Source organism: Perca fluviatilis, chromosome 4 (assembly GCF_010015445.1).
Source record: "Perca fluviatilis chromosome 4, GENO_Pfluv_1.0, whole genome shotgun sequence".
NCBI classification, from domain to species: Eukaryota; Metazoa; Chordata; class Actinopteri; order Perciformes; family Percidae; genus Perca; species Perca fluviatilis.
In genome coordinates this window covers 5039244-5062163 of record NC_053115.1, presented here as the reverse complement: position 1 = coordinate 5062163, position 22920 = coordinate 5039244, and the positions used below count along the sequence as shown (strand labels likewise).

Here is a 22920-nt window from a genome sequence, read left to right as displayed (position 1 = left end):
TGTCCTCCTTGGCTACTAGCAACTGTATCATGTGGATGCACCGACAGAGTTGTTGTCATTACTTAGAATTCCTCATGGGGGGAGACAGAAACGCACCATAGCTTTAGTCTTCTCCACAAGCTTTCAGTCATCCGATGGTGACGTCCTTTAGAAACCTGTCTACTGTCCCCGCTTTTATTAATTAGGAAACAAACCTTATTGTGGTGTGTTGAAGAGTGCTCATTTTGTGAGTGTGACTGTGCTCTTCTGCTACATAAAAGACATTGATTTATTTTTCAACCCTCTTCAGAGATTTCATTGAATAAAGGTCAAGAGGTGACTGAAGATTCATTGGTACATCAATACTATATCTTTTCTTCTTTCAGCAGGGTCATAATAAATTCAGCCGCAGTGCAGAGGGAATGTTTGTTTCAAGTGTATTATTTATGGGCCGAAATTTGCTGCCTGTGGTTTATTTTAAAATCAAATTTACATACACACCCTGCAACCAGTCTCAGTCAGCCACTTTAAAAGGTTTGTAGCTTACATCTCGTCATGTGATACGCTGGCTCATTTAAAAAAAAAAAAAAAAAAAAATTCAAGGCTCTTTCAAAAACTGCTTCTTATACGATAATTGATGGTCTTCTCTCACTAATGAATTGCTGTACTGTGTAGCTACACTTTGTTTACACTTGATTAAGCTACCAGCCCCTCCATAGAATTCTTACTGCCATTGTGCCACAGATTTCCGCATGCTTAATTTATTACAGAACCTGCTCTCCTCTGCTCTGATGAAATGATAATGTAGGAGTGGGAATTGCAATTAGAGATGGAATAAAAGGCTCCCTTAAAGAACTAACTATCAGAATAGCCATTAGGCTGCTCCTTAACTGAAACTGCTCTATACCAAAATCACGCTATTTGAGCAGGTAAATTTCTGCAATTAGAGCGATAAACTAAAGGCATGGAGCGTGCCCAATATAGAGAGGTATTTCTGTGTCCTTTTTAGAATATGGAAAGAGAGGCTGCATGAGGAATTGTGGATTTATTTTTCAAGACATACATACATGAGAATGAGCTTTCTGTTCAGCTGGTTTTGTTCCCACGTGGCTGAGAAGTCAGTATTGTTCTTGAATTACAATAGCTGGAAGCTTTCCATGTTGCTTATGGAACTCTTTGTGTGTGTGTGTGTGTGTGTGTGTGTGTGTGTGTGTGTGTGTGTGTGGGTGTGGGTGTGTTGAATGACAGCAGCATTCGGCAGGAGACATTATGATTCGAAATATCCAGCTGCGGCATGCGGGGAAGTACACGTGCGCCGTGCAAACGAAGGTGGACAGCATTTCCATTGCTGTCGACTTGGTTGTCAGAGGTGAGTCACAACGCTCATTCTGCTTTTGCTTTAACTGAGAACAAACTTGGTTCAATTCAAAAATGGCTACTGACCAGCAGTGTTTAAGGTTTGAAAACAGAATATTTATCATTCATCTACTGCTGAAGAAATAAGGAGTTTGTTCGTGATTCCTGTTTACTGTGACTGGCTGTGCCTCACTGATAAAGACATAAAGGATAGAACGAAAAGGGAGGCTAATTAAAAAAAAAATTCTCTCTTCAAGGTTTAAAGGAAATGTACTGTCTAATTATACCCAATAGCTCCCAAAGGTTTCACTGACTTCGCTACAGTAGCTGCAGGTGCTAAAATCACTGCAACCCATCTCTTCTCAATTTACATTTCCTTCCCTTCGCTCATCTTCCTCCGTCTGTCTCTCTGTCGTTCTCTCCTCTTTGCTGCCTGGCTATGCCATCTATCAGGTCCCCCGGGGCCCCCTACCAGCATCCATGTAGAAGAAATCACTGATACCACAGCCTCTCTGTCCTGGAGGCCTGGTCCCGATAATCACAGTCCAATTACGGCATACACCATCCAGGCCAGGACGCCATTTTCCCTCGGGTGGCAGGCTGTCACCACAGGTAAGCTCTCTCCATCCAGCCGTGGTCTCCTCCAATCACATGGAGGGGGGCCACTCTTCATTCTGCCTCGCCTGTGAGAATATTGAAGATGTAATTTTTACCCCAGCCCCAACTGGCACGCAATTGTAGCCTGACCATTGACCGCCAGTTTATCGGACCCCTGGGAATCCTGAAACGTGGATCTCATCATGATGATGAAGCTTGTTGCCAAGAGTGTAATTTGATAGTGCAGTTAAGTGATAGCGGCGGTGTAATTTCCCCCCACATCCTCTTTTAATGGGGCTCAGCATTCACGCATGATTGGTAGAATGTGCATTTATGTCAAACTGTATACCTTGTTCTATTGATATTTTTGTGAATTAAGGACACTTAGATCTAAGATAGTTTTACTGGCCCCATTGATTTACCACATCAGGATCATATATTTGAAACATAACTACATTAGGACCTTGCCGGTAGACAGAGCTCCTCCTTCAACAGAAGAAATTGAGTTTTTGTCATTTCTGGTGGAATCGTCTCTCTTTTTTTCTATATGTTGTGCATCGTTGTGATTTTTATTTTATATTACTAGGGAGCTAAAGTACAACTAGAAAGTTAGTAGTGTACAGTCAGTAAGTCAGTATATATAGTGTATAGAAATAGACAGTGTATTTCTTTATATGTGATTAGTTTATTGTTGGTTTTTTTTCGTTAAGGTGCTGACACACCAAGGAGATTGTCGTGAGCGTCCGTCGCCCTAGTTGTTACGGTGCATCACGCACCGGCGCTACACACCGGCCCCAGTCAGCCCTCGTCTGCTTTTTCAGCCGAATCATCACTGGAAAGTTATTTCCTCTCAAGCAGAACGTACGTGCTAGTTGGCCATCGACTGTAGTCTTATGTGTGTTCAAGCGCAACTTTTTGGCCAAGACAAAGGCGACGAGAGGAGACGCCAGACGAAGCCACAGTGGGCCTTTCGTAGCCACTAATTCTTTGCCGTCTGCTTGGTGTGTCAGCACCTTCAGCGTGTGCATTATGTGTCCTTGTGAGGGATTACACCTGTCCTATGTACCTGTGGTGGAGTCCTACCAGGTCTGTCAGCCTGGAGGACACTCTGCTGCTGATGCTAAGCTGACACACACACACACACACACAGAACACACACACACACAAAGTTTTTGTTATACTGAAGGGGGCACTGTGTTTTATGCCAGTTCCTGAGGTGGTGGGGGGCCACCGTATGACAGCTACAGTAATAGACCTGAGCCCCTGGGTGGAGTATGAGTTTCGAGTCCTGGCCAGCAACACCATCGGGACCGGCGAGCCCAGCAAGCCATCTAAACAAGCAAGGACAAAGGGGACCTGTATGTACTGCATGAGCATACCAAAAACTTTTCTTATGCCTTTTTTTTTAAATGTATGTCATGTTTGTTTGTTGTTCTTGCCTTCCAAAACTAATGTGATTTACCTAATTTGTTTCATTTTCTGAAAGGAATAGTTAGACTGGTATCAATCTTCCTATTTAACGCTTAGCAAGCATATTACCCGAAAACAAAACAGGTTCCACAGTTTTGGTACTAGATTTGGTGTTGGGTGTGGTCAGTTCTTTGCCACAAAAAAACTGAAATTCTATTCAAATTGAACCTTAAGTCATCTAAAAAAAGTAGCAATCAATAATGTACCCAGTGAGAGCTGGATTCACCAAGGTTAGATCCTTTGTGTGTCTTTGTCTTGCCCCTTTGGTATTTTTTGGTATAAAAAGCATCACAGGCCAGTCACGTCCGCAAACATGACTCAGCTGTGAGAAGTTTGCTGATGTCTTAATGGATTTCTGGATGTTGAAGTTCAAATATGTCAAAAAGTTACCTCTCTCTGCAGTGGAGAAAGTCCTAACATGGAAAACGATTACAAGTTCCTTTTTAGCTTTGTGTGAAGTCATTAGGGCTAAGCTGATCTGTCTTCTTCCTCCAGCTCCGAAGGTCACACCAGCCAATGTCAGTGGAGGCGGTGGCAGTCGCTCCGAATTAGTCATCACATGGGAGGTAAGCAAGCTTGCTCAGGACCCCCTCACCCATGGAGGAGGGAGCCAGGCGTCATTATTCTCTGTTGATCTGGGCCTCTTGTTTCATTAATAACAGCTCAACGGCTTAATGTATGGCATTTCATTTTTAAGAACAGAGAGGCAATAACTGCTGCTGTCACCTTAGGGGAGAGAAAAATGCTTTTGAGGTTTCAATAAGATAATTAAGCTCAATGGTTTCTTTAAAATCCTAACTTTTTTCAAAAAGAAAATTCACTTTCTTTCGTTCTCTTTCTTTTTTTCTGACTTTCTTTTATATGTTTCCTACAAAGCCCCTGCATATCAGTCCAGCTCCAAAAGCTTATATTTATTCATGCTGCTCAAAGTCATCAGCCCCCTGCTGTGAAACGTTGTACAGAATCAGTGTTGATGTTTCAATATGCAGGAGTTCAATTAAAGTCTAACGTTTGATTAACAAAGCCGCAATTCTGCCTCAGCCCTCAAAATTTGTGTTACCTGTAGTTGGGCTTACCCCCCCTGAAATTCTGCCATTATATAATGAGAAATCTTCCCGTTGACAGTTCAGATCTTGGCCTGATTGTGGCACTAGAGGGAAAGTTCACTTTAGCTTAGCTGCACATGTAGCAAAACACAATCAACTTATAAAATAATAATGAGTTAGTACAACATACGACGAAAATAGAAACAAAATTACATGTGCTAAGAGTGACTACGTTTACATGCACATAATATTCCGGATTTTTGCCCTTATTCCGAAAAAGACAATATTCCGGCTAAGCTGTTTCCATGGCCCTCCCTCTTTCATTCCTTCAACCACCTTCTTGAAAAGATTGCCGTTTCTATTTTTGCACGTATCCAAAAACCTGTTGATATGCAAGTCTTTCATAATGTTTAAAAGTAGCTGTGTTTCTTTTCTTTTGAGCATTCGTCTCTACCGCAGCCGGACTCACTTGAACTGTTTGCTGGTTGGTTTGTGTACAACAACCATAGCAACACACAGAGCTGACCGCAAGCCGTACACTATTGCAAACTGCGGTAAAAACCCTGATTGAGACGCATATTCTGAATGCGCTGTATACATGTCCAAAGAATGGTTCTAAAACCCGAATAATACCAGCATATCCCACATGGCTAAATTCGTAAAAATGCCTTATTTGGAATATCCAAACACAATATGCTGTTTACATGACCTGAATCAAATTCGGAATAATAGTGCAATATTGGTGTGCATGTAAAAGTAGTCATTAAAGGGCTCATATTATGCTTTTGGGCTTTTTCGAAGAAATTCATTAAGTGAAATTAAGTGTTTTTAAATGACCATGTATCTATTAGTGGACAAGAGAAGAGGGTAGGTTTATCCATTAGAAGCAAGTCTGCAACTATAAATGTACGAGGCGTGTTATCAGTCTGGACAACAACAGCTGAGTTTATGGTATCATGCTGAGTGCACTGTACTGTGTAATGGATGTGTCCAGTAATAGTTCTTGTGTGTACAGCATGTTATATGAGGCAAAGCCATTGTCTCAAAAATGTCATGCCGTGTCTTTCTTCTTGGTGTTTAGTCTTCCAAATGTTTTGTCCAAAGTTAATTCATTAACTAAGAATTGAGAGTTTTATTAGAAAATGATCTTATGCACAAAATTGCATTGAAATTATTCAGTTTCAAGTGCTAAAATTGTGTTTTTTTCTGCAGCCGGTTCCAGAGGAGCTACAGAATGGGCCGGGTTTCGGCTACGTTTTGGCTTTTCGACCCCATGGTGCCACGGGATGGATGCAGGCTGCCGTACCGTCTGCTGAAGCATCCAGATATGTCTTTAAAAATGAAAGTATCCAGCCCTTCTCGCCTTTCCATGTGAAGGTCGGTGTTTACAACAATGAGGGGGAGGGGCCGTTTGGACCTGTTACCACCATCTACTCTGCTGAGGAAGGTGCGTATCATACGGTGGCCGAGACGGTTCAACACAAATACAAAAGCCACACCACAAACACCAAAGCTAAAACACAAATACAAAAGCCACACCACAAACACAAAAGCTAAAACACAAATACAAAAGCTACACCACAAACGCAAAAGCCACAACACAAACGCAAAAGCTACAACACAAACGCAGGTCCACAAACGCAAGCGACAGATCAACACAAACACAGTAAAGAGACACAACACAAACGCAAATAACAAGACAACGCAAAAGCCGCCAACACGAACGCCAAAGCGCTAAACAAGACAAACGCTACAACACAACGCCAAAGCTGGTTAACAACAAACGCCAAAGCCAGCAACACAAACGCCAATTAAACACAACGCAAAAGCTACAACACAAACGCAAAAGACACAACACAAACGCAAAAGACACAACACAAACGCAAAAGCTGGAAGCGGATGTGGTTGACAAACGGAGCCGGAGGAGGAAAGTTCTTGTTTGTTTGAGAAGTAAGTGAAACATGGTTCCTTGCTCATTATGATTACTGTTGCAATGTGATTGTCACAAATAAGCAGCATTGTTCAATATCTTTTTTTATTTTCATATGTACTCTGCCATTTAGGCTACGAAGCTACAGCTATAACGTTATCTAAATCGCGCCCAGCGTCTTTTACCCGCGAGTCCTACGTTTAAAGTCTATAGTTTGTCACGTTTAGTGAAGCTGTTTAAATGTGTGTGTGTGTGTGGTTATGTTTACTGTAAACAGATGTTTAAAGTGAATGCTAATTGTTTTACCTTCAATATGCTGCCTATTATAGTGTTAGGGGCGTTATATGTCATACATACACACATACATGGGTTGGTCTGAATGAAATAAACCCAGAATTTTAAAAATGACCTTGCTTCGTGCTTACTACTGGAAAATAAAATAAGTAAATAAATAGAATTCAGACTATGGACTCCTGTGTTTACACTGTATTTAAAGCCATGTAAAAGGGTGTGTTCATAGACTGTATATTATCATTTGTAAAGTCTATGGTTTTGTTGCATGTCCTTAGTCTTACCCCTACAAATAGGCACACACACACTTTCCTTTGTAGCCTATATGGAGAGTACATACATACATATGAAAATACAAAGATATTGAACAACATTGCTTATTTGTGACACTCACATAGCAACAGTAATCCTAATTCCTAAAAGGAACCATATTTCAATTACTTCTCAAACATGCAAGAACTTTCCTCCTGCTCATACGCTGACTTCTGTTTTCACTCACTTTTGTTGTCCCTTATGTATTTCTGTTGTGGCTTTTGCGTTTGTGTTGTAGCTTTTGCGTTTGTGTTGTGTCTTTTACGTTTGTGTTGCGGCTTTTGCGTTTGTGTTGTAGCTTTTGCGTTTGTGTTGTAGCTTTTGCGTTTGTGTTATAGCTTTTGCGTTTGTGTTGTGGCTTTTGCGTTTGTGTTATAGCTTTTGCGTTTGTGTTGTGGCTTTTGCGTTTGTGTTGTGGCTTTTGCGTTTGTGTTATAGCTTTTGCGTTTGTGTTGTGGCTTTTGCGTTTGTGTTGTGGCTTTTGCGTTTGTGTTATAGCTTTTGCGTTTGTGTTGTGGCTTTTGCGTTTGTGTTGTAGCTTTTGCGTTTGTGTTGTAGCTTTTGCGTTTGTGTTGTGGCTTTTGCGTTTGTGTTATAGCTTTTGCGTTTGTGTTATAGCTTTTGCGTTTGTGTTGTAGCTTTTGCGTTTGTGTTGTGGCTTTTGCGTTTGTGTTGTGGCTTTTGCGTTTGTGTTGTAGCTTTTGCGTTTGTGTTGTGGCTTTTGCGTTTGTGTTGTGGCTTTTGCGTTTGTGTTGAACCATCTCGGCCACCGTAGTATCATCACATGTCATACACAACATGTGATGGAGTAGCTATACTTGCTCATCCACCATTAATGCACGAGTACAGTACATGACATAGATCCATCCAGGGTATGAACAGAGGCAGCAGTGATCCTGCAGCCAGCGTTCTTTTATCAGCATTTGCAGACGTCTTCCCCATACTTCCCTCCCTCTGTTGTTCGGATGAAAGAAATAGCTCTGAAACTGTTTTGACGTTACTACTTTGAGGGGTCATCAAAGCTCCGTGTTACTTTTAAAATCATTCAGTCTTTATACATTAACTCCAGAGCCTGGCCGAGCTCCCACCAGGGTCCGTGCCAAGAGCCTCTCTGCATCCGAGATTGAAGTTTCGTGGAAAGCGTTGCCCTGGAATGCCAGCAAAAAAAGAGTCCTGGGCTATGAGGTGAGCAATGAAATACCCTGTATAGTGTGTGTGTGTGTGTGTGTGTGTGTGTGTGTGTGTGTGTGTGTGTGTGTGTGTGTGTGTGTGTGTGTGTGTGTGTGTGCGTGCGTATGCGCGCGCGTGTGTGTGTGTGTACATGCCAACTAATGCTGTTGAATCTTGTTCTCTTCTATTATTGATGAGTGTTTCAGGCTCATGCACCTTGGGCATAGGAGATACTAGCTTGCTGCATGCATAATGGTCCAGCCTAGTCCCATGCCTGTGGGTTTAGTTGTGCTCCTCTTGTTGTTTACCTAAGTACTGTAACCACCCTGATTAGCGTACTGATGCAATACTCTAAGGGATAGACCGTTTAGCTTCTAATCCACACAACAAAGCAGTTTTAGACACTAGCTTTGCGCTCAGTTAGTTCTTGTCATTTTAATTCAGCTCATTATTGAAATCCAAAATGTGAACAAAGGCGTTGTTTTCATCCACGGATTGCATAAAGTGCCAGAATTATGAATTGTTGACCACTCAAAGTCAACAGAGGAGCAAGGCCTGAGCAAACCATCCCTGTGAGGACAGACAAATTATATCTGTGCTGTCGAGCGTGCCAGCTATTTCAGCCCTGACAATCAGGGTGACAAAGAAAATCGGTTATCAGCGGAAGTTAATGGCAGGGGATTTTTGAGGATTGTTTTTCTCGCTATTCCTGTTATTCTTGGTTTTCCTTTTGTTTTTTCTTTTGCATATTTGACCTCAATCTTTACCACTTAAACCATGACACGTCTGATGAGCACAAATGATGCTCACAGCTCACGGTGAGCAAAAGGTGCACGAGGTGACATGCTGCTGAAGCGTGTTTTCAGACCAGTTCACAGCTTCCATCCGGTTGAGTTCACAGCTCCTTGTTGCCAGTTTGCACATCATTGACAGGGTGTAACAGAAAGCTTTTAAGGTGTCTGTTGTGTTTACTGCATTCACGTCTGTGGTTCTGCTCTGTTGCTTTTCAGGTGAGGTACTGGAGTAGAAGTGAAAGGGAAGACACGGCCAGTGTGCAAAAGACTGTAGGAAATCAGACGTCTGCTATTATCCACGGGGTGAAAGGCAGCACCACATATTACATCTCAGTGAGGGCGTATAATACTGCTGGGACGGGGCCTCCCAGCAACACGGTCAACGTTACCACCAAAAAACCACGTAAGTATCAGATCTAATTATAACTATGCCGGCCACTCTTTGCCACTGTTCAGCTTTTCTTTGAGGTGAATAATGTGTTTTTCTGCTCTCAGCACCCAGTCAGCCACCGGTTAAAGTGATGTGGAATACATCAAACTCCAAGATTATATTGAACTGGGAGCAGGTCAAAGCTCTTGAGAATGAGTCAGAGGTCACCGGTTACAAAGTAAGCGCTTGCTTGGTTTGATCAGAAAATTGTGTTTGTGTTGCTACTGCTTATACGCCTGACTCTTGACTTGACTTGCACCATTCGTCCTCAGGTGCTGTACAAGAAGAATCGACACAGCCACCCTAACGTCATGGAAACCAACACAACCTCTGTAGAGCTCGCCCTGCCCACTGATGAGGATTATATTATCCAGATAAAGCCATTTGGAGAGGGAGGGGAAGGCAGCAGTAGCAGGCAGATCACCATCCCAAGGATACCAGGTCAGTGGAGAGCTAGTTAGTGCCTCCCTCATGGCTGAGCTGAATAATTCAATCCCCTGCTGCCGTCTTGCCAGAACAGATTAGCTATCATCATCTCCAAAGGGACAAAGAGAGTGGGGAAAATACTGTGCTACATGAGACATTTGTGTAATTATGGCCTCTACGTGATGCCATAATGCAAGTGTTGCATGAAAAGTTGAGCAATTTATTTAGAATACTTTCAATATCTCGTTCCGCTGCTCAAGTAATAGCTCTCGAGCATTTCAGCTTATAATTACTAAAGCAGGCTGAAGAGGCGGCCAATTAAAGAAATGAAATGGCAGAACTCAATGTGTTCCCCCCCCTCCCCCCCATCCCCACAGCGAACAGACTAACAGCCTCGTTCTTCTCTAAACCTTTTCAGGCCCCAACGCAGTCGGCTCAGCATCCAAGGTCTCCACTCTGTCAGCCCTCAGTACAATAGCACTGTCTTTCACAGCGCGGACATCTTTATGACAAACAGCTCCCAGCAGACGTTGCATCTGATGTGGAGACAGCTCTACGGCGGAACGCAAACACAGCCCACTCTGGTGTAACTAGATCCATTCATTTAGATTTTAGAGGCAGAAGGAAGAAATTAAAAAAAAATACGCCATTGAAATGACAGGGAAGGAGCCCCCTTCAGCACCCAGGCTAAGTAAAGGAGATTGAGCGATGTCGTGACTATGTTGTTACCAAAGCAGCTTTCATAAGAAAAAAAGAAAGAAAAAAGAAAAATGTCTTATATGCATCTTTTTGTATGACATGTTGAGCTTTTATAGATTATTTTTTTTTCTTTCTTTCATCAATTTGAAATCAGTCTGGGCTTACTGGAGCGAAAACAATTAAGTGCATGGCAAATAACATCATCAAATGTTCCAGTCTGGAGGTTAACAGTGTGATTTGATAGTGCACTTGTGATCTTCTGAAATAAGATAATACTTGTAGATCAGAGTAGTTTGTTTTCTTCAAGTGAATGAACTATTTACTGTTATCTGCTACATCCCTATGGTTTCTGTTTCTGCAATATTTCACAAACGCAAAGGACTGCATCGACATGGGCGTTTGTCGTTACTGGTCATCTTACCAAGTACTGAAGAGAGGATTAGCATTTAAAATCATCTGTCTCTAGACAGCACATGCTAAAGCATTACCATACTGGGACAGTTATAGCAAACTGGAAAAAGTTAGCAATCTTTATTTATTTGTTTTTTTTAATCTTATTTTTATATGTCATGATTCTGCAGAATGTAGAATAAAAAAAATTAACTCTGGGTTATCCTACTAAATCAGATAATGCTTCTGGCACTAATTACGTATAGGATAAATTGGGATTTATGTCAAGTCTGTCTTAATGCAATACTCACATACCAAATGTACATTGAGTTATGTGTCTTTGTTTTCATCCCTCCTGTCCATACTGGCCCTTTGCAGTACGACTACGCTGCAAAAGATGGGGCTAACAGGAGGCTGTAGCAGTCTGAGTTAGCTAAATCAAGTAGCTCTCTTCCAAAGATCTTTTATTTATATAAAGATATATATAAATATATATATATATATTTTTATATACAGTGAAAGTTAGACACACCTTCTCTACTCTTTTTTTTTTTTTTTTTTTTTTAAAATGCTTTTTTTTTTTTTTTTTTTTTTTTTTTTTTTTAATGAACACATATGGAATTATAGTACTTAACAAAAAGTGTGAAATAACTGAAAACATGTCTTATATTCTAGATTCTTCAAAGTAGCCACCCTTTGCTTTTTTATTAATAAGGGACAAAATCCCACTAATTAACCCTGGCAAAGCACACCTGTGAAGGTAAAACCATTTCAGGTGACTACCTCATGAAGCTCATTGAGAGAACACCAAGGGTTTGCAGAGTTATCAAAAAAAGCAAAGGGTGGCTACTTTAAGGAATCTAAAATATAAGACATGTTTTCAGTTATTTCACACTTTTTTGTTAAGTACATAATTCCATATGTGTTCATTCATAGTTTGATGCCTTCAGTGAGAATCTACAATGTAAATAGTCATGAAAATAAAGGAAATGCATTGAATGAGAAGGTGTGTCCAAACTTTTGGCCTGTACTGTATATATACAAAATCCCCTATTTGTTTGTTTCCAAATATTTCCTTGCTGAGGAGCATCAGAGAGATACATTCCGGTAGTCCCATGTAAGTTTGTTGCTAGGATAATACACTGACAATAAACTTAAAATTCTAAATCTTTTATCAATCCCACAATGGGGAAATTCAAAACATACTTACACTACCCTGACAAAGTTACCCACTTGAGTTTGCTAACTGAAGAATGCTGAAGCCTCTTATTAGCTTCTGCTGAACAGTAAATTACATTAGAAGTGCACTCGGAAGGGATCGCTTCATGGACAGACGGAATGATTACAGCGGCCAATAACTCTTTCAGCGTACATATGGCACGGGCAACAAAAAAAGCCAACCATGTCCTTTAACATGCTGAATGCTAATGCATTAGCATACCATGTTTTTGGTGCCAGTCCTCTTGGGGAAGTTGACAAAGAAGTCAAAGTCGATGGGGTCCTTAAAGTAACACTAGAGAACTTTTCCCGCTTCGGTCCCCCTACACGTTGGTGCAAGTTTGCCAGATCGGGTAGCGGATCTGTAGTTCGAATGAACTGGACAATGTAATGTAATGGACAATTCCACCTCCAACCTGTAGGGGGACCAAAGCAGGAAAAGTTCTCTAGTATTGCTTTAAAGCCATCCATGTGATATTTACTGACCTTGTTACCAGAAATAGCGCCATGCTGTTTTGGAGAGCATCTCCCCTGGGCTCCTCTACTTTGGCCAATGAGCTGCACCAGTGACCAGACCCTTGTGGCTGTCTCATGCTCCTCATTCTTTCGGTTAGACCTGTGTCTAGAGCTATTCTTTGCCTTCTGTGTGCCTCATCATATGTTCAAAATCCTCAGGTCCTTAAAGAGCCTTAACTTATCATATGTATATCAAAAACATTAGAAAACATATAGAACTATGAAGCAGCCGCGGTAATGTTTACATGCTGCTGTGTTGATAGATACTGTATGTGTTGGGATCGGGGGGGCAGCATCCTTTGTGCAATGCTGAAGTTGCCAAGGTTAGTTTGGCAATGGCATTCTGCTGTTTCGCATGGGATATTGGCAATATATGAGGCCTGGTGCATTTTTATAGGTGTGTATTCTTATTAAAAGACGATGCTGCTGTTTTTTTTTCCTTTTCCCATAGTCTCCTGATGCCATGTGGGACTGCTGTGCTACTGCAGTCTGTATTTGGCTTGTAATCCAGTTAAGTAGTTTGTACTTTGAAGGGAAGTGTGCTGTAGGATACTGGGTCTTGCTCAGAATCATGCATCAAGAAATGTGTAATATACTGTTTTGTACACTTCAAATCATTTATATATATAAAAAAAAAAACTTTCTAAAGAAATGATTTAATTGGTTTTTATGTAATAACTCTGTTTCATACTGTAGCTAACTGTTGCTCAGCATGACTGTACTTTGTCCTCTCTCTTCTGTCCATCTGCAAACCGACTGAATGGCTTTAGGAACATGCAAGGTCCATGCACCTGATAGGTTTGTGTATACTGTATTTGTACCATGAACTCTGAATCATGATCAGCCCCATGTCTGTGCTTCTGTCAGCCCCTCTGAGATGTACTGGGTCAACTGTCCATATACGCCTCTGCGAGGGTTTCCTCTGTTGCTGTTTGTTGTTTATACTGTGTTAATAAAGATTATTGATTTATAGAACAATGTCAAGCTCTGTTGGTCCATCCGTCAATACATATGGCCTATGTGAGAACTGATTTATGGAAATATTCTTTATTTCTCTTTGTTCAGCATCAAACTGAATTAAATGGCACAAAATATCTGTTAAAGCAACACGCCGACTTACTGGGACTTTGTCTTATTCCCCGTAACCCCCAGAGTTAGATGAATCCATACATACCCTTCTCATCTCCGTGTGTGTCGTAACTCTGTCTGACGCACCCACCGCTAGCCTAGCTTAGCACAGATCTTGGAGGTAACCGGCTCCAACTAGCCTACTGCTCCCAATAAGTGACAAAATAACGCCAACATTTTCCTATTTACATTTTGTGATTTGTCTAGTCACAGCATGTACAAATAACAAGGTCACATGAGACACAGCCGTCTTCTAACCGTATACATACTGGGAACTATATTCTCAGAAGGCGAAGCACTGCTACTTCTGCTACTTAGGCGGAGTGATTTGCCTGGCAGCACCTGGAGCCCTGTGGTGAGGAGCAGAGAATAACAACGGTGCTTTTCAGGTGTTGCGCTAATCACTCCGCCCAAGTAGCGGTGCTTCGCCTTCTTTTTTCGCCTACTTTTACTCAAGTCTGGATCTCTAGTACTTTATACACCTCTGTGCTCCGAGATGAGAAGGGTATGTATGGACATATCTAACTCTGGGGGATACGGTGAATAAGACAAAGTCCCAATAATTCGTTGTGTTCCTTTAAGGGGGATATATACTTTTCATTTATTAAAGGTGTAATCCAGTAATTTACTATTGCACTTGTCAAAATTGAAGAAGCAGAGGCCTAGACATCCCAACTTTTAGTCCCTGGTATGCGTCAAATTCCAAAAACACCTACGCTTCCCATGATGCAACATGTGGCCAACTCTTTATTTGAGTCTTCATGCACTGTAAATGGCCACTCCACAGGCTTTCTGTTTTCAGTCTCAAACCCCAACCTGGGATAACCCTGTATGACATCACTATGACATCGTCAGGGATTATTTTCACAGACTTGACAATGCTCCCCCAGAGCCACAGAATACATTATACAACTGGCTTAGTAGTACTCCTCATGACTAGTGAACTGATTTGATGTGTAACATCTGTGAAATGCTCCTTTAAGGAAAAGGGGTCATACTTCTGTATACTTTTTTGTCTGAACATTCTTTTCATAACATATAAATGCTGAAAATCTATGGTATTTTCTCTGCGTGTGTAAAGTCCTTTTTATATGTTGAGTGAAGTGAAGCAGAAAATACACTAGATGGCACTAACGGCACACAAAAAAAAAACCAGTTACATTTGCAGATTTTGGCCACAAGATGACAGTACAAAACAAGGTAATTTTCCTTTTGTTCCACTACAACAATAATACTACCCGTTGCTCTTATATTACAAAAACAACAATTTATTACATATGATGAATTATGAATGCATGAAAGCCATAGAAGTAAAAAAAAAAGAAAATTAAAAAAAGCATACATTTTTTTCACTTCTTCATTTCAGGTAACACGTCAAAGTGAAATCCCTCTCCCCTTTTTTCGGAATCAGAGACAGTGTTTGAATCATACTGAGACATTTATTTATGCGTGTATGTTTTCCATTGAGACTGAATGCAAATACAGCAAATACACACCACCAAGCACTAGGGGAATGTAGAGCAAAAGGCAGTGGAGAATTGAAGGTGGAGGCTAAACAGCGGAGCAGTTTGATGCTCTTTCCTGAAAAAAAAAGCTCATATCCATAATCTGAACTATGCTGATTTTCTAAGTAAATGGGGCCCATGAATGTTTTCATTTCACTCAGGCATTTCTCTCCAGATTCAGAGAGACTTCTTCGTCACTACACTCAATGTAACATTCTTTACGAGGCGGTAATTCATGTTTGAGAACGCTCCACTTCACCTTGGACTGAGAGGAGAGGTTGTTTGTGCGTCTGCCTCGTGGTGATTAACAGCCCTTTCAGCTGAGCACTGATAACTGTGCTCCTGCTCCCACAACCACAACTCCAAACATAAGGCACCGTGCATGTGGCACTTCAAGTGCACTGGTGTCCTTCGGGTTACACTTAGTGCCTCATTTCTCGAACCTAAAACACATCCCTGCTCCTGTCAATTTCTACATAGTTTACAGGACAATATGCAGAAGCATGGATATTTATATGTATATGAATACAGGCCCTCCATCCTTCAACTCACCACCTCGCCCACAGTACACGTGTCTCCCGATGCCTACAGTCGTTTCTCTTCCATCAGTAGTGTGTCCAATACTACAGCAAAGACAGGTCATTTTCCCTAAGAGTTTACAGTACACGTATGTGCTGCTATCATTGCAAGCAAACGCCTTCACAACAGTCCAGTGTCATATGACCAGAGGAAAATAAAACAGAGCAAAATAGAATATACAAATAACCAGTTTGGGAATCTCATTTCCTCAGACACATCAACAGCAAGTAGACAGTTTCAAGTCAGGGGATGGGAGGATTAGACGATGAGGGTGACAAAGCCATGGTCACAAGTGTTGGAAAAGCTCCTTTGAGTATCACTTAATCTGTGTTATAGGTTTTGGTTACGTTTCGGTACACATGAGAGTTCACAGTTTTCTCCCTTTAGAGGACAGAAGGTAGGAATAATGGCTGCTTATTGCAAATCTCACGAGCAATGCGCTTCACTGCTTCGGTTAACAGTAGCACAATTAAGATAACAATGATGGCAACACGGCTAACATGGGTCAGGCTCCATCAGAGGGATTCTTACGTATGTATGGTAAGTGATGCATAGTAATATATTATTAAAAGTCATCCAGGATATATGTTATGTGACAGCCAACGGGTTCTGTAGATAGACGGCGCTTCATGTACTGTATGTCACACCATGAGTCTCGGCTTTGTCTGACAGGGATACAGGGAGGAAAAAGCACAAGCCTCACATTCACCACTCCTATAAATACAATTACAAACTCATACACCATAACTTAAAAGAGTTAATCCAACAGAAAACACAAAGGTATCCGTGTCAATCTTGTGGTGTTAAACATTTCAGGCAGTGTTTGTGAACATGCACATATGATTGAAAACTGGAAAATCTATTTCTTTTTTTCGCAAATCGCTTTTTGAAGTTGCTTTTTTAAGCTGCTTGGTTCAATATATTTATACCACAAGGTCCCATGGCATGACAATTTCACTTTATGAGGTTTTTTAACATTAGTATGCGTTCCCCCAGCCTGCCTATGGTCCCCCATTGGCTAGAGATGGTGATAGGTGTAAACCGAGCCCTGGGTATCCTGCTCTGCCTTTGAGAAAATGAAAGCTCAGATGGGCCAATCAGGAATCTTCTCCTTATGAGGTCATAAAGGGAAAGGTTACCTCCCCTTTCTCTGCTTTGCCCGCCCAGAGAATTTGGCCCACCCATGAGAAAGAGAGAGACATAATAGGCTTGTTCGAGATGAGCCAGATCTGCGCAGAATCGATCACCGGCGATCGGCGCCCAATGCATGCCGGTTAGATTTGGGTCCGACTTGATCCCGACTCGCTCTGACGTCATGCACACGTGGGCAACGATAATCTCACGAGACCAAGGCGGCCGCAGTTCTGAGACGCAGGCAGCGCAGTTGCTTTTCACCAACTGCAAGAGCCAGGCGGACGCAGGCGGACCCAGTGCATGCTGGGAAACGCCGGCCTCTCAGCTGATCGAACAGCTGATTGGTTCAGAATCGATTCAACATGATGACGTTTTATATAAAAATGTTATTGATTTGGAATCGGAGGGATTTTAACTGTGATTTGTCTGATTTAAAGGCTTATTCTGTACAGAACACATGGCTGATAGTTACGTTTAGAAGTCAGAGAGCTACTCTGTCATAATAAAAACAGCTGGAGACTGTGTAGGAGCTGATATATGGGTCTGATAACATTTTATTAAATCGGAATCGGACCACCGCTGTTTCTGTCACTTCCTGTTCATCCTGAAGGCTGCTGGAAAACTGTCCGGCTTAGAGCGGGGGTTTTTGTCACCCGGCTGCTGCCGCCTGCTCTCATCTACTTTACAGGCGAGGCGCAGTTCATCTCGAACGAGCCTTATGGCTTGAAAACAAGCAAAGCATGGCAGTTGGTCAAGGCCACACCCCCACCCTCCACCTTGCCCTCCCCCCTCTCTCCTCCTCAACAGCATTTAAAGCTACAGACACAGAAATGGCACATCCTAAGGAAAGCTCATTGTGGGACTGAGACTTCAAAAGAGGCTCAAAGAGACTTCAGATACAGTATTAGGGGACCACTAAGACCTATATAAAAGAGACTTCAGATACAGTATTAGGGGACCACTAAGGGCTATATAAAAGAGACTTCAGATACAGGATTAGGGGACCACTAAGGTCTATATAAAAGCATCTAAAAAGCAGCATGTCATAGGACCTTTAAATGTTGACTGAACAGCATACTTACAGCCTGATATTACAGGCACAACAAAACCAAAACAAAGGCCCGTCCCCCAGTTCACTGCATTTTTTTTGTCATGGCACCACAACTTCACAATGTTGGCAAACTACTTTCTAGCTGTGGGTGATTTCTCTCTGATGGACTTTGCAAGATCTCCAGTGAAACACAGCGTCGAGCAAAGTGACAGGACAAGCTATATGAAGCTCTTCAAGATAAGAGGTTTCAGCATGTTCACACATGAAGACTGAAATATCCAAAAACACAAGCGTAACATACAAACTCTGTTTCTGAGTCAACGAAAAATAAAAACACATCAGCACATTTTTGAAACGTATTAGATAAAACATTACTTATATTAAAATATCTCTAAAAATCCTATAACTGTGCCCAAAACATGTGACTTTATGCAGATGTCGAGTTGACCACAAAATGAAAAACGGTAACAGTGAATGGGACGAGGACAGTAACATCTGTATGTTGGAGACTGGTACCCAAGCAGAGCTCCAAGCTGTCCTTCTTCAGTGGACTCCATCAGCATCACTGTGTGTCCGTTACTCGTTGGCCCACAGTTTCTCTGCAGGTGCTCAGTCCCATCATCTCAGAGCTTCTTCTGGATTTCAAATGTGGACATGTCCGTGTATTTTTATTTTTCATTCCCTCTGCTGTTTTTTTTATTGAATCATGCAGATTATAATCATCTGATATTATACATATTTCATAAACGAGCAAACACGGGACATAAATTAGATCCTCTATAGATAAAAATGTAAAAAGCTAGTAAGACAGCTGTTGATTATACTGAAGGTGTCACAGCCAGGAGGTGGCAACATCGAGCAGAAGGCTGCCTCTTGCCACCAACCTCGCAGCCACACCCCACCACCACCACCACCACCACCACCACTCTCCTCATCCTCTACTGCTCTCATATCTTATTCATTACATTTTCAACAGGTGTTTGGGACCTTACAAGTGAAAGTAGTCATTTGTGAGGGAAGGGTATCGGGGTTGGGGGGGGGGCTGGGAGACGTTTTGTTTGGGGTTGAAACTGTATTGATTCAAATGACCCACAGGGTTCAAAGGAGTCAAAATGCATTTGATTAAATAATACACAAGTAAGGTTTTAGACAAATGACTCTGACAGCGGTGAATTCAATTAGCTTTGCCCGGGTTTCACTTTCAATCTTGCATCACTCCGGGACGGGCCGGGACAGGCCGGGACGCGCCGGGACGGGCCGGGACGGGCAGGAGGCCGGAACGGGTCAGGCGCCGAGTCACAGTTGGTTTGTCTAAAGGGACAAGAGTGGAGGTTCTACTGCTTAATGGAACGCAGTCTGTACTCATGTAGGTTGTTTACACAGGCGGGGTAGAGAGTCCTCATATCTGGGTGGTGGCGTACTGCAGTGCGGGCCAGGAGACACACAGCTGAAGGATCCTCCACTGTCCCCCCACCCCCCCGTCTCAGGATCAGGACTGCAACGAGACAATAACACACAGATCAGTTATCACACATGAACATGGATGGAAAGTATAGAAGGCCCTCCACTACTCCTACATAGATAAGCCGCCCACAGTGAAAGAGACGCAAAACGTTTGTGGTCTTGGTAGTCATTTTTGCCTTTCTTTGGGGTTGTTTTGAGTCTTTGTAGTCATTTTGAGTGATTTTCGTATCGGTGTGGACGTTTTGTATCTCTTTGTGCTACTTGCAGTTGTGTCTCTTTGTGGTTATTTTGCATCTATTTGTAGATGTTTTGCGACAATTGGAAATGTTAACTACTTCAAGCAGAGGCCCTCTGACCCCCTGGGCCTGTGACCGGTAGCCCCGTTCAGTAATCGATCCATCCTGGCACACAAAAGCCTAGTAATCTTGTAGCCTGCGCTCTGATCACATGACCAGACTGTCAACCTGTAGAAGTCACATACCTCTGCCTGCTGCTGCAGCAGCTCCTCAGTGGGAGACTCGGTTTCCCTGATAACCACTGCTTTTGTCACCTGCATGTCGGGGTGCTGCTGCTTGGCCTCTTGGATTGCCATGGCGAGGGCCTGGGGACATGAAGCATTAATGCATTGGGTCATAAACCTCACATATTGGCTTCCTGCGCCTTATTACTTATGGAATACTGTCCTACTGTACTCCTCCTCACCTGATGTTGGTCCACATCATCATCTCCTGTGATTATAATCCTTTTCTCGATTCTGGTCTCTGAGTAGCCTCCTTTCACAGTCTGCAGAACACACACAGAAAGAAAGAAATTAAATGAATAATAAGCTCATTACCAACTAAAAATGTCACTTCATGGAGGACAAAGTCTCAGTAAAGACAGGTATTGTTGTAAAGCATATTGGAGATCATAACATTGTTTCTGTACATTACATTTTATGAACTGAATCTTAGAATTCCTTATCATTTACTATATGTCAATAAAAAAATCTAATTAATTACATGTATTAGTTTTAGTTGATCGTCTACTCCAATGTGTCGACAAGGAGGGATGGATGAGACATATTTAGGAGTGTACCACAAGATACAGACATGGTGGGCTGACTCCAAGCTCCCGTCATTAAACTGTAACCATGGGAACAAATAAAGTGTTACCTTGGTAACTTGAGTTGTGGTTGCTGAGGTGACGCTCTCAGCAGTGATGGTCAGCGGGGACACAACAGACTCCCTCCCCTGGGTTCCAGCTTTAACCTGTAGCACATTCATTAGAGGGGAGTCATACACACATGTGGGGGACACACTGTAGACACACATACATACACACACACACACACACACACACACACACACACACACACACACACACACACACACACACACACTATCACACACACATGCTCATAGGACAACATGTACAGTAGTGTTACAGCCACGGGGTCTCAACCTGTGTGTGTGTGTGTGTGTGTGTGTGTGTGTGTGTGTGTGTGTGTGTGTGTGTGGTGTGTGTGTGTGTGTGTGTGTGTGTGTACAGAGCGCTCTGACACGATACTTCAACCATGTGCGTCACACACTTCCTCACTTCCCAAGATATCCTGCCTTTTTTTTCCCCCAGTATGGGTCCAATTCCAACAATACATTTCCAATTATTATATTATTTTTTTACATTATTTGTATTTTGTTAGGCCTTTCCTTGTAAAGGCCCACGTCATTAATATCAGAAATATGGGTTTCTTTTAACCAAATTACCCAAAAATAACATGGATGGTTCCATACAACGCTCTTTGCAGGTCAAATTAATGATCACTTTTATTCAATTTTGGGTGTTTTATTCAATTTGATAAAGCATTTGAAAAAACAAAGACTGAAATGGTTTCAAAACAGTATATCCTGACTAAACATTGACATATACCAGTGATTATCCACTCGGTATCCTCTGATCTGAACTATTTGTTTTCATAATTTCAGCTTTTTTTTAACTCAAAATGTAGACATAATATTATATAAATGAATAGTCTGGCTATCACCATACCAAGCTCAATCTTTTAAGATTTTAGCTACAGAGTGAGACATCTCACTTCTATTCCATCTTTGTTCGGAGTCGCACATGCTCAGTACGTAGGTAAGGTCAAGGTCAAGGTCAAGGAGTCTTTATTATCCCCGAGGGGCAATTCGTTCTGTAGCAAATAAAGTGCAACATAAACAACACATAAGCCATACAGACAACAGACACTATCGATGGAGGACACAAGTAAATACATACTACACAGAAGTCCACATCTCACATTGAATTATTAACAAAACCTATAGCAGCAGGAACAAAAGAGTTTTTGTGTCTGTTTGTCCTGCATTTAGGCAGACAGAATCTGCGGCCAGACGACAACAACATGAAGTAGCTGTTCAGGGGGGGGCTTATATCAGCCAGGACTGACTGGGCCTTCTTCAGGGTCCTTGTCTCATATAGAGATTTTAAGTCAGTCAGAGAGTTCTGGGAAATTTTTCCACACACACTTTAGTAATGTATTGCAGCCTGTTTTTGTTTTTAAGAGTGAGGGACCCAAACCAGCTCACAAAGGCAAAAGAAAGAATAGTTTCAATAAAACAACAATAAAACATCCTCATAAAAGTCTTATCGACATTAAAATTAAGAAGTTTACGATAAAAAAACATACGCTGGTGTGCTTTTTTACAGACAGCGTCAACCTGAGGCTCGAAGGTGAGTTTGTCATCTACTATAATACCGAGGTATTTGTATTGCTTCACTACTTCGATAGCTTGATCATTAATAAGGGTCGGAGAGGGTGGGGGGATTCTTCCTAAAGTCGATCAGCATTTCTTTAGTTTTTGCCGCGTTGATGTTCATAAAAGATGACTTGCACCACGCTGTAAAATCATTCAAAGTAGCGCCATACTCGGGGTCGTTGTGAGTCAGCAGTGACCCTATTACCGAGTCGTCAGCAAACTTAATGATGTGACGCCTGGCGTGCTGGCTTTGGCATGCATTTGTATATAAAATAAATAAGATCGCGGAGAGGACACAGCCCTGGGGGGAACCAGTGGAGGAAAAGAGAACATCGGATAAGATGCTATTCACTCTCACGCGTTGAGACCTGTCAGTTAAAAAGTTCATCAGCCAACAAATAAGACTATGATCAATATTAAAAGTATTCTTTAAGATCCCTGCCAAAATATGTGTTTGAATGCAATTAAAGGCTGAAGAAAAATCAATAAAAAGCAGCCGTACAAAGCTCTTTGCACCCTCAAGATGGGTATAGATCAAGGTAAAAAGAGTACATGCTTGCATCTTCCACTCCCCGTTTTGGTCTGTAGGCAAATTGAAGCGGGTCTAGTAGATCCTGTACAGAGTTCAATAGTTCATCTTTCACGATCTTCTCTAACGTCTTCATAACGAGGGACGTGAGTGCCACATGCCTAAAGT

The 22920-nt window shown here is 41.9% G+C and overlaps 2 protein-coding genes across 10 annotated transcripts in view; one reads left to right on the top strand and one right to left on the bottom strand.

Annotated features, from left to right (window-relative positions):
- cntn4 (contactin 4) overlaps positions 1–11401 on the top strand; it is a 163324-nt gene extending 151923 nt beyond the window's left edge. The window contains exons 14-23 of one of the 2 annotated variants that reach the window (XM_039796925.1): positions 1231–1348; positions 1789–1947; positions 3141–3290; positions 3898–3968; positions 5661–5895; positions 8051–8166; positions 9162–9348; positions 9441–9553; positions 9648–9816; positions 10220–11401. In XM_039796925.1, the coding sequence (XP_039652859.1) occupies positions 1231–1348; positions 1789–1947; positions 3141–3290; positions 3898–3968; positions 5661–5895; positions 8051–8166; positions 9162–9348; positions 9441–9553; positions 9648–9816; positions 10220–10311 (1410 nt within the window). In that variant the 3' untranslated portion in view covers positions 10312–11401. Of the gene's footprint in view, positions 1–1227; positions 1349–1788; positions 1948–3140; positions 3291–3897; positions 3969–5660; positions 5896–8050; positions 8167–9161; positions 9349–9440; positions 9554–9647; positions 9817–10219 lie in introns of both variants that reach the window. The other variant, XM_039796924.1, reaches the window with a different exon arrangement.
- A 7285-nt stretch (positions 11402–18686) lies between these two features.
- The window catches only part of LOC120556975 (protein 4.1-like), an 87127-nt gene continuing 82893 nt past the window's right edge, over positions 18687–22920 (bottom strand). For all 8 annotated transcript variants that reach the window (XM_039796916.1, XM_039796920.1, XM_039796921.1 and 5 more), the window contains 4 exons: positions 20640–20735; positions 20188–20268; positions 19967–20086; positions 18687–19516 (listed from right to left, as the gene is read on the bottom strand). In XM_039796916.1, coding sequence (XP_039652850.1) covers positions 19511–19516; positions 19967–20086; positions 20188–20268; positions 20640–20735 — 303 coding nt within the window. In that variant the 3' untranslated portion in view covers positions 18687–19510. The remainder of the gene's footprint in view (positions 19517–19966; positions 20087–20187; positions 20269–20639; positions 20736–22920) is intronic.